Genomic DNA, 17,940 nt, shown 5'->3' with positions numbered 1-17,940 from the left:
AACAAGAACAAATGTGTAGTAGTGATGATAGTGAAGAGTTGTTCAGTGAAAGAAGACAGCATCGAAATTCATGACAATGACGAAGAGGAGCAATTCGATGTCCTTTGTGAGAATGAAACCTCACTCCAAGAATATTTTTCACCAACTTAGCCTTTATCATCTTCTGTTGATGACTGTAGAACTTTCGGTTTGGTGAAAGACCAAAAAACTATTTAGACAGATAAAACTATTGTCCCAACAGCATGCCAGAGTATCTTTCAGGAACATTATTATCCATCTCCCTGGAGCTAAAGGAGATGCTACAGTTGCTGTCACTGATGTGGACTTATTTTCACTGTTTATAACTGACACAATGGTTGAGATTTTTGTCTTTTGTGCCAACGAAGGAATAACCCACTTGGTATCCACATATGAAGCTGTTCGTCTCATGAGTGCTGAAAGATTCAAATATAAGACATGATGACATGTACAGTCTGAGGATTGGCCCCCCAATATTTCGTTTAGTGCTGTGAGAGATGAGACTGAAATTTATGTTACGATGATTGAGATTTGACTCAAAATCTACCCATGAAGAACAAAAACAAAAGGATAAAACACTCCTTTCTGAGAATTGTGGACAACCTTTTGTGAAAACTGCCAGCGCAACTACTCATAGTCTGACTACTTCACAATCCACCTTCCTTCATCTCGGCTAAGGAGATATCACAGAGCAATTCAAGGTTCCTGTTTCAGCCTGACAAGATTACGGTTGCTTTCAATGAAACACCGGGGAAGAGTGATCATTACTGTCTACCATGCACAATGAAGGAGAGGTAAATCTAATATCTGGAAAACCGGAAATTGTTGAATTTTACAACTTGTCAAAAGAGGGTGTACATGGGTATCACAAATTTTGCCACAGTTACTAAACTACAAAAACAATCAGATGTTGGCCTAGGAGGTAATTTTAATTGTGTTCTCGATACCACCACCTTAAACAGCAGTATTTTATTCAATCTGAAAGGGACAAAATCTACCTGTGCCAAATTCTTGAAATCTCTAGCATATTCAGTAGCAGAACCCACATGAAAATAGGAATGTATAACTCAAGGCTACCTACAATTCTGAGGCAAGATAAGAAGCGTCCTTTACCTCAGCAAACAAACCATACCTCCACCTGCTGATGTGGAGCCACTAGAAAAACAAAGAAAACTGTGTAGTTTTGGCCATCGTAGTCAGGCCAGAAAAATCAGGAACATTTGTCAATTTGCAAAAAGCCAGTTTGTAAAAGCCATGTATGTTCTGTCCAGGTTTTAAGATCTTGCCATGAAATGCAAAAATAATGTATCTACTTACAAGCATTTTGTATTTTTATTATATGTTGTTATTTTATTTATGGAGGCTAAGTTTTGTTCAGAGACTGGACTAGTAGGTATAAATACTACAATACAATTAAAATTGAGATTCATTTCTTTAGTTTATATATTTTATTCATTGCAGTGTTTTCACAGCTGTCAGTATTTTATTTTGTAGATAGGTACAAATATTTCCTGTAATATGTTTAAATAATATCTTTACAACCTGAAGAATACAACAATGATCATGGCAAAACCTAGCCTAAAATATTCGCATTTAAAATTACATTATTGTTTTCTTCTTCTTTCGTTTCACCCTCTTTGGGGTACGCTGGATCAATCATTTTTTTGTGTGTTGTTCTTTTCTTAGGGCCCAATATGTCTTCATTCTGTCTGATAATCTTTTCCTCTTTTCTTCTGAGATGAAGGGTTTGGATTTTTGTATAGATTTGTCTTGGAATATTATGTTTTCATCTTTAGTAATTACTTCAGTTGTTTGATCGATAAGTGAATTTTCTGTAATCTTTAATTCTACTAGGTCTTTCTCAGTTTCTTTAAACCAGTTGGGTTTCGTTTTGCGGTTACAGAAAAAGTCAAAGATTTGTTAGATAATCTGTTGGAATTCATTCTGAGAAGATGACCATAAAAATTTATCCTTTTTTTATAGTATCTGAAAGTTTTTTAATTTTCTTGTTGAGAGTTTCATTTTTGATGTATATAATCTTATTGTCTTGAAATTTTGGTCCTATGATTTTTCTTTCCTTTAGCTCAAGCTTCTCCATTTGGCCTCTGAAATTTGTGTTTAGTGTATCTGCTGCATACAGTGCTTCTGGCCTAATTGCTGTTTTGTAATGTGTAATTTTGGACCCCCATGAAAGGGATTTTTTGTTGTATGTATTTTGTTGTTAGTTGGAAGGCCAATTCAAGTTTATTGTTTCTAGATTCCATTGCTTTGCTTTCCCCAGCATTAAGACTATCCATTCTCCGAGATATTTGAATTTTTTGTTCTTGAACTTTTGAGGTGTTTACACATGTGCTGGATGTTTGTCAATATCTTAGTTTTTTCAAACGAGATGTGAAGACCTATTTTAGCTGATTGTTTCTTTAGTTCAAAGATTTGCTCCCGTGCTTCTTCCATTGTTTCAGTAAACAGGGCCATATCTGCATTGTTCCATTCTCTGACTACTTTCTCAAGCGCACAATTGAACAGCAACGGTGACAGCCTATCCCTGTGTCACACTCCCGTTTTTATTTCAAAGGGTTCCGATAATTCGCCCATAAATTTAACTTTAAAAAATGTACTTGTAAGGGTCGCTTTTATAATATTAGTCGTTTTCTTATTCAAACCCATTTCTTTCAGGACTGATATTAGAGATTCTCTTTCAATCAAATCATATGCTTTTTTTAAATCAATGAAGGAGATTACTTATGTCTTTGCCCTTGATTTTTGGTATGCCATGATGTTTTTGAGGTTTAGTATTTATTCCGAACATGATCTACCCTTCCTAAAACCTCCCTGGTATTCCCCGATTTGCGGGTCCAATTGCGGCTCTGGCCTGTTCAAAAGGACTTTAGAAATAATCTTCTATGTTATGTCCAGCAGTGATATTCCTCTAATTGTTAGGGTCTGTCTTCAAACCTTTCTTGTAGATAGGGTGGATTTTATCAAAAAACACACTGAAGGGACGTAACTGCATTTTTGTCAGCTTTTTTCCATAGTTCGGCCACTATTTGGTTTTCTCCTGACGCTTTGTTGTTTTTATGTTCTGAAATGACCTTTTGTAGTTCTTCAGTCGTTGGTGGTTCTGAATTTGGCTTTTGACAGTTATTTGGAATTGATTCAAATTTTTCAAGGATGGGTTCACAGTTTAAGAGTTTCTCGAAGTAGCCTGCTAGTATTTTGCAATTTTCCACATTATTGTGAGCAATGGTCCCATTCACATACCGAAATTGGAGGGTGGGTGCTTTGTATCTTGATAACCTTTGTTTGAAAGTTTTGTAAAAGCTTCTTGTGTTGCTTTTAGTAAATTCTTTATCAATTTGGAGGGAAGTTTTGTTTTCATATGTCTTCTTAATCCTTTTTATATTTTCATCTACCAATTTTCTAACAGTAATGAAATTCAATCAGCTTTCTTCTGTTTTCTGTGATTGCCAGTTTAGCCATGCCCATTCCCTTGTTTCAATGATGGCATCACATACCAGCAACCACCAGGAATGTTTTTCACTTTTTACGTTAGGTGCTATCCGTCCAGCTGTAGTAATGAGGTTTTCCTTGATAACCTCCCAGCTTTGTGTCTGCATGGTTTCTGTTGCTTTTGTGAATTCAGCTGATTTAAATATCTTTTCCGTGCTGTACTTCCGACCCTTAATTTGTTTCATGCTGCGTTCCCTGTTTGGGATGACTTTGATCTTAATTTTAGAAAGGTAAGTCTGAATACAAGTTTGCACCCCTGAGTACCCTAACATTCATAATTGTTTTATATTATTAATTTGTTTATTCTTTCCTGAACATGCCACCATACTCCCACAAAAGATTTCACATACTGCAACTGGGTGGGGTTCGCAAAGACTTCACACTACCTTGTGTGCCCCGTTTCCCCATGGTATCATTGGAGGATTAATTATCTTGCACATAAAATCACTTGCTTAACCCTCTCATGTGTGTGTGGGGGGGGGGGGGGGCTATGTATAAGGTGTGCCAACCACAAATAATACTGTCTTGAAGCATTCCATTGTTGTTTCACTATTGTGAGCCTGCACCTATTCCTTCATTATTGCTGACACTGTGATACGCTATGCTCTCATATGTCCAAGTGAGCAACAGTAAAATAAACAGTAAGCTAGGTGAGAAAAAAAATTATAATTTGTGCAAGAAAATGAACCAGATTCCAAGATAGTAGCGCAATTTCACAATGAGACAGTTGTCTACAAAATAATTAGCACTTGAATAAGCAGTAGGCTGAGATCTAATGCAATTGCACCGTTTAATGCTTTGAGTGAGTTATTACTACGGGGTAACATTTGTTAGCGGCAACAGGGTGATATAATGAAAGTTTAGTTTAATACTGCCTAATAAAACCTTGATTTAGCCCATATAACATAAGTTTATTTTATATTGTTTGATTAAACTAAGGTTAAAATGTGACTCTGGTCAAACATGTTTACCTTGATAACCTACATCTACATCTACATCCATACTCCGCAAGCCACCTGACGGTGTGTGCCGGAGGGTACCTTGAGTACCTCTATCGGTTCTCCCTTCTATTCCAGTCTCGTATTGTTCGTGGAAAGAAGGATTGTCGGTATGCCTCTGTGTCGGCTCTAATCTCTCTGATTTTATCCTCATGGTCTCTTCACGAGATATACGTAGGAGGGAGCAATATACTGCTTGACTCTTCGGTGAAGGTATGTTCTCGAAACTTTGACAAAAGCCCGTACCGAGCTACTGAGTGTCTATCCTGCAGAGTCTTCCACTGGAGTTTATCTATCATCTCCGTAACGCTTTCGCGATTACTGAATGATCCTGTAACGAAGCGCGCTGCTCTCCGTTGGATCTTCTCTACATCTTCTATCAACCCTATCTGGTACGGATCCCACACTGCTGAGCAGTATTCAAGCAGTGGGCGAACAAGCGTACTGTAACCTACTTCCTTTGTTTTCGGATTGCATTTCCTTAGGATTCTTCCAATGAATCTCAGTCTGGCATCTGCTTTACCGACGATCAACATTATATGATCATTCCATTTTAAATCACTCCTAATGCGTACTCCCAGATAATTTATGGAATTAACTGCTTCCAGTTGCTGACCTGCTATTTTGTAGCTAAATGATAAAGGATCTATCTTTCTGTGTATTCGCAGCACATTACACTAAAGTCAGCTATTCTTAAGCTAAGTACAAAGCATGCCATGTGCCGGCTCATATTATAAAAAACAGCATACCTACCCAAGGGTTAACTTAGTAAGTTACATAAACAACATTTTAACTAATCTTACAGCCACATGTTATGCATGAGGCCCACTGTTACTAACTCATTTATAAATCACAAATGTGCACACTCACATATATAGCATGCCATGTACTAATTTCTATTCTCATTTTTAAATTGTCTTCACCTTTGTCGGATAAACAGCACTTGATGGAAATGCATCGAAAGATGTCAGGTCAGTATATCTTCTTTCCAAGGTCTTTTTTGTAACTGGGCAATAATGCACACTCCGAACAACTTTGGGTCGGACCAGCGAACCTAAAACAACAAGAATTATCATTCAATTCTGCACACTCAGCACAGATGATGGGAAAACAAGCCACACACGGGAAAAGAATGTGAATTTAGACAACAGTCAAATCAAAGCTTAATCTCACAGGTGAATGATTTAACATGATTTCACACGTAAAATATGAAGAGGAAAATCTGAAGGCATTACACACATTGTTACCAGCATCATAGCCCACATGCTGGAGTCAAATAATTCTATAAATAGCTAACAGCTTGAAAATTGTCTGCACTCCCCAGTACTGTGCACAACACTGCCAACAGAGTAATGATTAAAATATTATCAGTAATTTAAGGGCTACAATTTGCTTATACCAACAATCATGAGCACAGCAGACCACTGTTAGTTCTAAGTTCTATTAGTAAAAGGATAAATGTTCAGAGCTCTTCCAAAACAGAGTTCCCCTATAAAACATAGGCAAAGAACAGTAAATCATTGCCCTAAAAGCAATTCAGAAAAAACAAACCAGCAGTGCTGGAAAAAAAAAGTGTTGAATACAGACATTAACTAAGTGGCATTTTAACACAGGTTCTTCCAATACTCCAGTTTTCCTATATACATAATTGATATGTGTTGAACACTTTCTTAATCCGTGCTGCACAAAAAGCCCTTCTCAGTTTTTCATTTTCCTATCTTTATCTGCAAAATGCAGATAAAAAGATCATATATTCCCCTGAGAGCCCGAATGCCTCCATCCATTATAAAGAACTTCACAAATCAGACAGATGGCCTTCATGGAATGCAAAAACCTCCACCAACTTGTCTGGTCTGACACCTGACAATATTTCCAAGAACTGTGGTCACTTAATTAGGGCCGAGGTTTTGACCTCCTAAAATACCTCAATTTATTTTCTCAATCTTAACAACCATCGCACTGTATCACAAACGGATCAGCTTTGCAGTTAAATAATACTTAGTGTAACACCATTGTCAAACCCATCTTTTAAGATAATAGATACCTACAATGACATAATGTATACCTTTATGCCCATCAGGTCATTTATGAGACAAATATGATGACAACTTTTGTGTGTTAATCAAATTTGTGTGACAGTTTTTGCTGATTCTCTCACTGTCAACACTGCATGAGTGACAAGGCACCAACCTCCACGACATGGCTCTCCACAACCATCACTGTCAGGTCCAAAGTAAAGCCATGCACTGATCGTATATGCACTTTATAGTCATTTGACATTTGTGGCAAACTTAAATATCACAACTGCCTTTGCTTCGATAGTTACCAAAACAGCTGGATCATACATCTTACTGATACCCCTACCACTACAACTTTACAATTTTTAAAATCTTCACAATCATCTCAAACAACTTAATTGTCATCGCTACTTTTACTGGACGTTTCAATGTATTCCTGACCACTACACACTTTTGGCCACAAAAGAACCATGCCAACAACACTGCTTTGATGACCCAGCCATGATCACACATGCACGTCTAACACCTGCCAAGCCACTGCATTGTAAATAATAGTTATATAAACCTATCTGCTGAAGAAGGCCTAGAGAATTCTGAAATAGTTCTGCTCATGCCAGCCAAGTGCAGCACCTACTATAAATGGCTTATGTGACAAAGAACAACACTATGTTTCACAATGTAATTTTACATCAAAATCAAGATATACTCCAGCCAGCTCAGAGTAATGTGTCTGCTAACACATCTGCTAGCCAACAACATGGTACCTGCCTTGTTATTTGTTACAGTTTATGTATAGGGCTACAGGCTTTAAACTTTTATACTGCAGGAATTAAACAACATGGGAAAACCATTATCATTCCTCGACATATAGTAATCATGACGGCTAAAAGTAAAATAACCTTATCCTTTCAGAGAAATCATTTAACCACATCTTAAAAATTATTACAATGAGTATTTTTGATATAAATATGTCTTACATTTTGTCACAATGCCTTCAACACACACCAAATTACCAAGGAACCGGCTAAGTAGTGTCCGTGGCGTCACATGCTTACTGCCAAAACTGCCTTCAAATGCAACAAAAAAATCATCAACTTCTTTTGCATATGTTGGATCAATGCTTCCAACATACTCCTTCAATGCTGCCTGGAATGCTATTTGTTCTTCAAATGGGTTGTTCAGTAAGCTGCAAACAAGAGAAATGCATGAAGATGATACACTGCTAATGATTAACTTTGACACATCAGACATTTAAAAGGCCCAACAATTTTGTTGGGTGCTGAAGACTTAGCATACTGCACGTTCTTTAATGACAAATTCATGAAACTATACAGCCACTGGCTCTTATTTACTGTAGACAGACAACTCAGCAACAGTAGTTTGCTGTAAAAACAATGAAGGACTAGCACAGAATTAAAAAATAAAAAACTATTCAAGATATCTGAAATTGTATAAATAACAAGACTACGAAAATGAACTAAAAAAAAAAAAAAATTTCACAAACTGTGCACTTCAGGACCAGACAAACTGGTGATTTTATATACAAAAAATCAGTCAAATTATGAGGGCAAATAACTGATCAAAGCAGTTACTATAAACAAAAGCTTATCACAGACTGATTATTTGGATTGCTTAGTAAAGTTAGTTTTGTTTCTGCAGTGAGAGTTCTAAACAAAGTAACTGATGTAGCTGTTAAAAAAATTGTTTTCATCATGCATATTTTATATCAGTTGTCAGATAGGGCACAATTTTTTGGGGTGTAGGAAATGCAACCCATTCGCTTGTTCAAGCTACAGAAAAAAACAATCACACAGATGATGAGAGCAGACAATAGACTATCATTCAATCCAATATCAAGAAGCCTTGACTTAATGACAAAAAAGAAAACAATTCTTTCAAGGAAATTGTTTTACACAGGCTTATGAAACAACACATTGGTCAGACAACATGTTGCCTTGTCACAGATATAGTTAGTTTGAAAATCAATGTATTACATGGCTTCGAAGCTTAGCAATAAAACATGGTATAAATTGCAGGACTAAAAACTATAGAAGCTAACTTTGAAAAATACTTAAGAATCAAATGTTATTTCTCTGCAGAGAGAGGCAGCAGGTGTATGGAATAGGAATATGGGAGGGAGCAGTGGCAGGTGCACAGGTTAGGCGTGCTGCATACAAGTACTGGAGATGGTGAAGTGTAGCACATGAAGAGGAGGATGTGGATTGGAAGTGGGTGACAGGACAGAGGAATAGGAAACTGTTGGGGCAGACGAGATGGGAACAGCGGGTTAGCGGAGATTGAGGCCAGAAGGATTACAGGACTTCAAGATGTGTTTTAAGGATAACTGCTGTCTATGCAGTTCAGAAAAGCTGGTGCCACAGGGAAAGATCCAGAAGCATGGGTTGTGAAATGGCCATTGAACGTGTGCATGTTGTGCTCAGCAGCGTATTGCACCACTGGATGATCAACTTTGCTCTTGGCCACAGATTGGCAGTGGGCATTCAGTCTGGTGGACAACTGTTGATGGTTGATGGTCATGTCCGCATAAAATATTGTGCAGTGATTGCAGCAGAGCTAGTATATGACACGGCTGCTTTCACATGTGGCCGTGCCTATGATGGGATAGGATAAGTCTGTTGACCGGAGTGGGGTAGTATGTTTGGGTGGGTGAATTGGGCAGGTCTTGCACCTGTGTCTTATAAAGGTGTATGGCCCCTGTGGCTAGGGGTTGGGATTGGCTTAGGGATGGACTAGGATGTTTTGTAGATTGAGTGGGTGATGGAATACCAATTTAGGAGGGATCCACCATTTCCAGGTTTGGGCGAGGGGGTTATGCCTGCCTGTGAATGCCTTCATGAGGCTTTCAGTGTATCAGTTACGGGCATTCTCATCACTGTAGCTATTCCATCCACAAGTGGCCTGGCTGTACGGGAACGATTTTCTGGTGTGGAAGGAATGACAGCCGTCAAAATGCAGGTAACGTTGGTGGATGGAACCCTCTGAGAAGTGGAGGTTATCATCCAGAAGGGTGGCACATTGGTTTGAAGAAGACAAGGGTGAAATAGATGGGAGAGAAAGTGTTGAGGTTGTGACGAAATGAGGATACTGTGTCTTGCCCTTGGTCCATTATCGTGAAGATGATATCAATGAAACCAAAAAGTGGCTTTGGGAGGCTAGCAAGGTTTTCTCTAGATAGTCCATTGAGGGATGGGCATAGGAGAGTGCCATGCATTTGTCCATGGCTTCTGCAGATTTGTTTCTGTTTCTCCACCCCTCAAATGGCTCCATTCACACCTCTCACCACATTCAACCCACTAACCACCAACAGATCCGCATTTTGAAAGCTATCACCATTTCAACACCAAAAAACTTGCTTCTGTACAGCCCGGCCATCGACAAACGGCATATCTGTAGTGATAAGAACTCCCCTGCCCAGTATGCCAAAGGTCTCACAAAGGCCTTTACAGACAGGCACGCCCCCCCCCCCCCCCCAAACCTAGTTGACAAACACATTTCCCATGTCTTATCCTAACACACCTCTAATTCTCCCATCACCCCCAAGAATCAACTGCAAAGGGGTACCCTCGACACCCGACACCACCCCAGAGTGGAGCAACCAAACCATAGCCTTCTTTACAGTTTTGATTACCTATATATTTGTAAACTATGGACATTGTACCCCAGATACTTGTCATCCCTCCTAAAGTAGTATTCCATTGCCCATCCAAGCAACATAACATCCAAGTACATCCATTATCCTCTCCTATTCCCAACCCCCTGCCACAGGATTCATATCTCTGTGGAAGACCCAGGAGTAAAACCTACCCAATGCACCCATTCAACACATTTTACTCCATTACTGTCATAAGACTTAACTCATTCCATTAGAGGGAGGGGCTCCCTGTGGTAGCAGACATATCAAACATCACTTCTACTGCAGTAACTGCACAGCATTTTATGTGAAATAACAATTTGTACCAGATGCTGTACCAGCCAGGCAATGGAGTGGAAAAGATTTTGCATTTTATATGGCTATAGCTACCAACCAGTTGTCCACCAAAATGTATGGCCACTGCCTAACTAACTAAGAACAAAGTTGGCCACCCAGTGGCACAATACACCGCTAAGCACAACACGCTAAAGTTCCATCACAACACCATCAGGATTTTTCTCTCCAACATATCTACTAAATTACATAAATGAGTGTAATTCTTAAAGCACATCCATCAGTCCAATAATCCTCCTCGCCTCAATCTCCGCTGACTCACTGTCTCCACATGTTCTATCTGACAATTTCTGCTTCCTCCATCCTGTCATCTTCTCACAGTCCACACCTTTACGTCATAGATATGTACCCAGTACAACAGTTCATAATGGGAGGGACTGCCCCATGCTCTACAGTCACTGTAAAGAAACTTCTAAAGAAACAGTGATTACTGCAGGTGTAAAACAAAGCACGGGGCTATAGACAGAGAAATGCTGAATAAAACGTGCCTGGCTGTCACGAGAGCAAAGTGTGAAGCCTTCAATGACTATTGTAGCAAAATATTGTCACATGATCTGTCACAAAAGGCAAGAAATTGTGGTCATATGTAAAGCTGTCAGTGTAACAAAAGTTACTGTCCACTCCCTAGCAAACGAGACAGGAACTGAAATTGATGGTAGCAAAGCAAAAGCTGAATGCTAAACTCTGATTCCTTTACAAAGGAAAACCCAGGAGAACTGCCCCAATTTAATTCTCGTGCCACCAAAAAGATGTGTGAAATCAGTACTAGTGTGAGGGGTGTTGAAAAACAGCTGAAATTGTTACATCCCTGTTAGGTTCTATACTGAATTTGTGGCTGAGTTAACCCCCCTCATGTAACAGTAATCTATTGTAGATGAAGAAACCATGCCCAGTCCTTGGAGAAAAGTGTAGGTTACACCCATCTACAAGAAGGGTAGTAGAACTGAACCACAAAACTACTATATAATATCCTTAACTTTGATTTGTTGTAGAATCTCAGAACATATTCTGAGCTCCAACATTATGAGGTACCTCTAAGAGAATGACTTCCTCCATGACAACCAACGTGGGTTCGAGAATGACTTCCTCCATGACAACCAGCAAGGATTCCTTGAAATTCAGTCATATGAAACCCAACTCTCACTTTTCTCACATGGCACACTGAAAGCTTTGTATCTAGGCAGTCATGTAGGTGAAATTTGTAACTGGACTGAGGACTTTTTGGTAGTGAGGATGCAGCATGTTATCTTGGATGGAAGTCATCATCAGATGTAAAAATTATTTCGGGTGTGCTCCTGGCAAGGGTGTTGGGACCCTTACTGTTCATGTTGTATATTAATGACCTTGCACAGAATACTAATAGTAACTACAGACTTTTTGCAGATGATGCAGTTATCTGTAATGAAGTGCTGTCTGCAATAAGCTGCATAAATATTCAAACAGATCTTGATAAAATTTCAAAGTGGTGCAATGATTGGCAACTTGTTTTAAATGTTTAGAAATGTAAAATGTTGCACTTCACAAAACAAAAAGTAGTATCCTATGACTATAATATCAATGTGTCACTGGTGGAATCAACCAAATCATACATATACCTGGGTGTAACACATTGTAGGGATATGAACTGAAATGATCACACAGGTTCAGTCATGGGTAAGGCAAAAGGTAGACTTCGATTTATTGGTAGAATACTGGGGAAGTGCAATCAGTCTACAAAAGAGACTACTTTCAAATCACTAAGACGACCAGTTCTAGAATATTGCTCAAGTGCATGGGATCCGCACCAGATACGATTAACAGGAGATATTGAATGTATACAGAGAAGGGCAGCAAGAATGGTTCAGGTTTGTTTGATTCATAGGAGAGTGTCACTGAGATGTTGAAAGGACTGAACTGGCAGACTAAGATAGTCCTAAACTATCCTGAGAAAGTCTACTAACAAAGTTTGAAGAACTGGCTTTGAATGACATCTCCAGGAATACAGTGATGATGAGGATAAGATTAGAATAATTACAGCATGCATAGAGGCACTCAAACACTCATTCTTCCCACACTCCATATGCGAATGGAACAGGAATAAACCCTAATAACTGGTACATTGGGATGTACCCTCTGCCATGTACTTCACAGTGGTTTGTCAAGTCTAGATATAGATTATGATGATGATCTTCGTGTGCCTCACCTAACCTACTCTAGTACTTGCATGCTGCATGCCTAACCAGAGCCCCTAACCCCTTCCTAGTGTATTTCCAGCCTACACACCTGCAGCCTCCCTCTGAGCTGTTCCAAACCCTCATGCTTCCCCTCCACCTCAACCTCCCCCCCTCCCCAGTCCACCTGCTGAACGGCAGTCCCAGTACAATGTGGGTACACTGTGTGTGTGTGTGTGTGTGTGTGTGTGTGTGTGTGTGTGTGTGTGTGTGTGTGTGTACAATCTAGCTCATCAAAAAGGACTTCTTCCAAAAGCTAGCAAAGTTTTCATTGTGCTTTGTTTGGGCCTACTGACGACTCAATGTTTCTACTATTCAGCCAGTTGTTTCCTTTACTCCTAAAACACATTCAGCTGGAACTTTCCTACTGCGTTTGTACATGGCCACCGCAAACAATATATATTTGTCTGCCACAGTTACTTGTCATGCAGATAAAATTAATCCTCAATTCTTGAAGTTAGGTGATCAGATAATTAGTAAGAATAGAAAATAAAAAGTGTATTCTTGACTTTTCTTTGTATTTACATAGATTCTCACTTTCTTGTTTTATATCAGATTGGAAGATATTGCAGTTATTTAGATAATCATTCACCTGAAACTTTGCTACTACTAATAACAAAAACCATCGAGTAAATGTAAAACATTCAGCCATTTGTTTAGTTTACATAGTACTCTTATTGCTCATTTTTTCTCACTTTGTTTCACTGTACAAGAAGGTAATGGATTAAGGCAAGAGTTCAAAAAATGGGCAGAGCAATATATACAATAAGACACACTTCTAAGAGTCGTTCTTTACTGTTCTCGTTGTCAACTCCAAATGAGATTATTACCAAGTTTGCAATGCTTCTGTCCACACTTTGGGTATCGAAATGTTACATCTGTAAACCTAATATAACAAAATACTAGTGAAATGTTAAGTTTTAGAATTACTTTAGTACCGGATAATTTATGCTAACGAGTTCAGTTCATCCACCCACACACACACAGTTGGGCTGATGCAACCCTAAAGGCACAAGTTATATGGGATTACAAGTTCTGTAAGCAACAGAGTGTGGATCAGTCCCTACCTACTGCAGGATAAAATTTGAGGGAAGCAAAGGATTCCACCTCCCGAGGTTGGTGATCAGATGGAAAACGCTGCAATTCAGAAGCAGCAACCATGACAGCTCATGTGACTGACACTGAGCAATGCTATCCTTTTCTAAACAGTAGCGGTAGTGATGCATCCTGCCTCCTGTCACATTCCAAACAAAAAATAATATCAATGTGTACCACATGCCTCTCTCCCAGGCTATGAATGATCTAAACTCTCCTGCAGAGTATTATCTTTCCATGGATTACTCCTGGTTCAACTTTTAAACATTCGCCACCCAATGAGGCGTCGTGTTACAAACTCTGAACTCGCAGAAAGTATCCTTGGAGTTACTTCATACATTTGTCACACAAATTCCTACAGGAACACAGTGACTGGAATTTCTGTTTTTGGTAGTCATTTTGTTCTGGTCATGCGAAAGTTCCAACCATTGCCATTTTAGAGCAGAATCGTTGATACAGTACTTTTGCATCATCATTGTTCTCTGGGGACAGGCAGTCCTTATGTCAACGATTTGGCATTAGGAGCTTACAGGTCCGCCAACATGTCAGTGAATGGCTAACTCATCTTGACATAGTGATATGCCTTAATAGTAAGTCTTCCTTTTCTATAAACTGCTGTTATGGAACTGTGCCTATGCCATTTTCTTTTCCTGTCTAGTATGGGGTCTGCATTTTTTTAAGATTTGGCAAAGGTTGTTTTGAATACAGTGTAGTCCTCTCCCTAATTTCCAGAGTGTTTCTATGTGGTACTGTTATTATAAATATTGTGCTTTATGGAGTTTCCATTAGCTTTGTGTCTTCCATGGTTTAAAATCTATGTTAAGTCAAAATTGGTGGTGTGTTTAAAAGCTAATTGTTAGGTGTTGTTTTGGATCCATTACAACGCTTTACATAATTTCCTGATAATGTCGGTTTAAGAGTGTTGTTAGAAAATATTTACTTTTACAGTTTTCATTCACTTTATGTTCAACAAACTTTGATCATGTCAGTCTACATCTGTCTGCTGCCTGGAAGTTAGTTGCACAATGCACCGAAAGATAAGTTTTTACTGATTATTACTTTATTACAGTTAAACTGGGTTCTTTTTACTTTACTATAAGAGTAGAGCAACGTGCGACAAAGTGGATATTGCCGTACCTTAACTGGTACAGGAAAAACATGTCAGGAGTGTGGGCTGGTGTTTCATGAGGGAATGTAGTGGGGCAGCTAAAATAGTGGCAAACTGAACTCTTCCATGGAGTTTGAGATATGTAGTCTAGATAAGAAATTTATGAAACAGAGGAGAAAGATCTGTGCCTTCTAGGCAGAATTAGAAAAACAAGATAGACAAGCTTATTGTATGCCTTTAAGATGTAAAAAAATTCTGAAGTGATAGATGTTCTGTGCCTCTCTGAACAACACTTAACCACAGGGATGGAGAAGTTAAATATCAGGCATACAGACTTGCGCCATTTTCATGTAGATTTTACATGAAAAAGGGAGGAGTCGCAAACATGTAAAAGTTTAACACAAAAATATGGAAACAAATAGTTTTTGTGTTGATCAGAACCTAGAAGCATATGCTTGTGAGTTGTTACGGCAGAATACTTCTCTGATAATTTTATCAGTCTACAGATATCCTTCGGAAACTTTTAGTTATTTATGAAAACTCTAGATGAATTAGTTAGCTAATTTTCAGACACAAAGAAACAGTTAGTAGTTTGCGGAGATATCTATGTAGATTTTTTAAATGACAGAAAAAAAAGTAACAAGAATTATTATTTGGACATTTCAATTTAATTTCAGTAGTAACTTTTCCAACTTGTGTGAAGGAAAATAGTAGATCGCTGATTTATAACTTTTTATAGATGGTGCTCAGGCTGAAATAATTAATACACTATGTGATCAAAAGTATCTGGACACCCCAAAAAAAAAATACTTTTTCATTTTAGGTGCATTGTGCTGCCACCTACTGCTAGGTACTCCATATGAGCAACCTCAGTAGTCATGAGACATCGTGAGAGAGCTGAATGGGGTGCTCCATGGAACTCACGGACTGTGGACGTGGTCAGGTGATTGGGTGTCACTTGTGTCACACATCTGTACACGAGATTTCTACACTCCTAAACATCCCTAGGTCCACTGTTTCCGATGTGATAGTGAAGTGGTAACATGAAGGGACTCGTACAGCACAAAAGCATACATGCTGACCTCATCTGTTGACTGACAGACACCACCGACAGTAGAAGAGGGTCATAATGTTTAATGGGCAGACATCTTTCCAGACCATCACACAGGAATTCCAAACTGCATCAGGATCCACTGCAAGTACTATGACAGTTAGGCAGGAGGTGAGAAAACTTTGATTTCGTGGTTGAGCGGCTGCTCATAAGCCATAAATCATGCCAGTTACACGACAATAACATCCCTGTTGTGGACTGGCCTGCACAGAGTCCTGACCCGAATCCTATAGAACACTTTTGGGATGTTTTGGAATGCCAACTTGGTGCCAGGCCTCACGGACCAACATCAATACCTCTCCTCAGTGCAGCGCTCCCTAAAGAACAGGCTGCCATTCCCCAAGAAACCTTCCAGCACCCGATTGAATGTATGCCTGTGAGAGTGGAAGCTGTTATGAAGGCTAAGGATGGGCCAGCACCATACTGAATTCCAGCATTACCAATGGAGGGTGCCACAAACTTGCGAGTCATTTTCAGTCATGTGTCCGGGTACTTTTGATCACACAGTGTATGTACGCAATTGCTAATGGACTACCTAATTATGATGCATAATTAAAGGAAACAAACAGTATGGCATCTTACAATTCAGAGGCCGGTTCATACAGAGCAGTGACACTTCTTAATAACAGCAGGATACAATTTTTTAAAAGTAAGCTAAAAGGTGTGGTATGGGATGAGATACATGTAGAAAGTGATGCTAAAGTCAGATCCAATTTATTCCATAGTAAATTTATGTCAATACTTGAAAGTTGCTTTACTAAAACATTATCCCGAAGATCTATTTAAAAAAAATTGCATGTAAAAGGAAGAAGGAAATTCACATAAAGGCCACAGTATGTCAAGATGTGACACTGTTTGCATACTACAATAAATATTGGAGTGTTTTAAGGACAATCATTAAATATCCAGAAGAATGCCCTGACAGAAATAAATAATGCAGATGATTAGATTAAAACTATATGGGGCATTGTCAAATGGGAAGCAGGACAGCCAGTCAGTGTACAAGATTCTACAACAAACTAAACGACATCATCGTGACTGATAATTTGCATGTTGCAAGTACTTTAAACAATCACTTTCCATCGTAGTAGCTAAATGACTCAGCTGAAGAAGCAAGAGGATATATTAAAAATGTAATCCCACTGAACTTTAAGGAACTTCCACTATGTAACATCTGACTGGTTCGACTGCACTCAGGAATGACTGTTGGACAGCAACATGTTTGCATATCTCTCGGCAGAGGGCAAAAGTGGGAACCGAATGCACGGCTGGCTCCTTACACTTTAACAACAGGTATGAGGAATTACCCTGTGTTAAAAACAACACTTCTGCCTTCTTTCAGAACACTATATCATATTTGTGTAGGTCCTGGATTTCAAGTTGCACACCTTTTTTCCAATACACAACTTACTAGAATAGTGGCAACCAGAGGTAAACACGTCAGTTCCTTAACCTATTCCTTCTCGACATAAATGATAAGTTACTTAAGTTGATTTTGAGATTGTTACGTTTGTATTGTACAATATTAAGATACCGTATTTACTCGAATCTAAGCCGCACTTTTTTTCCGGTTTTTGTAATCCAAAAAACTGCCTGCGGCTTAGAATCGAGTGCAAAGTAATCGGAAGTTCTGAAAAATGTTGGTAGGTGCCGCCACAATTAACTTCTGACGTCGAATATATGTAGCGATTCACATGCATGCTTTTCAGGCACAAAGATAAATACTGGCGCCAAAACCTCTGCGTCAGTAAATAAATAAATAAATAAATAAAAACGGTGGAAGACGAAATTTTTTCTCCGCTCCGAGTTTCGACCACTGCATTTTCATACATTATCCAACGAAGTAAATACAAATTCCGTATTGTT

General features: G+C 38.9%; 1 protein-coding gene across 1 annotated transcript in view; it reads right to left on the bottom strand.

Moving 5' to 3' along the window:
* The window catches only part of LOC126185920 (zygotic DNA replication licensing factor mcm3), a 114,529-nt gene that overhangs the window by 85,166 nt on the left and 11,423 nt on the right, over window positions 1-17,940 (bottom strand). The window contains exons 3-4 of the mRNA XM_049928168.1: window positions 7,522-7,730; window positions 5,450-5,580 (exon numbers count right to left, since the gene is read on the bottom strand). Coding sequence (XP_049784125.1) covers window positions 5,450-5,580; window positions 7,522-7,730 — 340 coding nt within the window. The remainder of the gene's footprint in view (window positions 1-5,449; window positions 5,581-7,521; window positions 7,731-17,940) is intronic.

This window comes from Schistocerca cancellata, chromosome 1, assembly GCF_023864275.1.
Source record: "Schistocerca cancellata isolate TAMUIC-IGC-003103 chromosome 1, iqSchCanc2.1, whole genome shotgun sequence".
NCBI lineage: Eukaryota > Metazoa > Arthropoda > Insecta > Orthoptera > Acrididae > Schistocerca > Schistocerca cancellata.
Note: the sequence above shows the minus strand (reverse complement) of the source record. Positions and strands in the feature narration are given on the sequence as shown.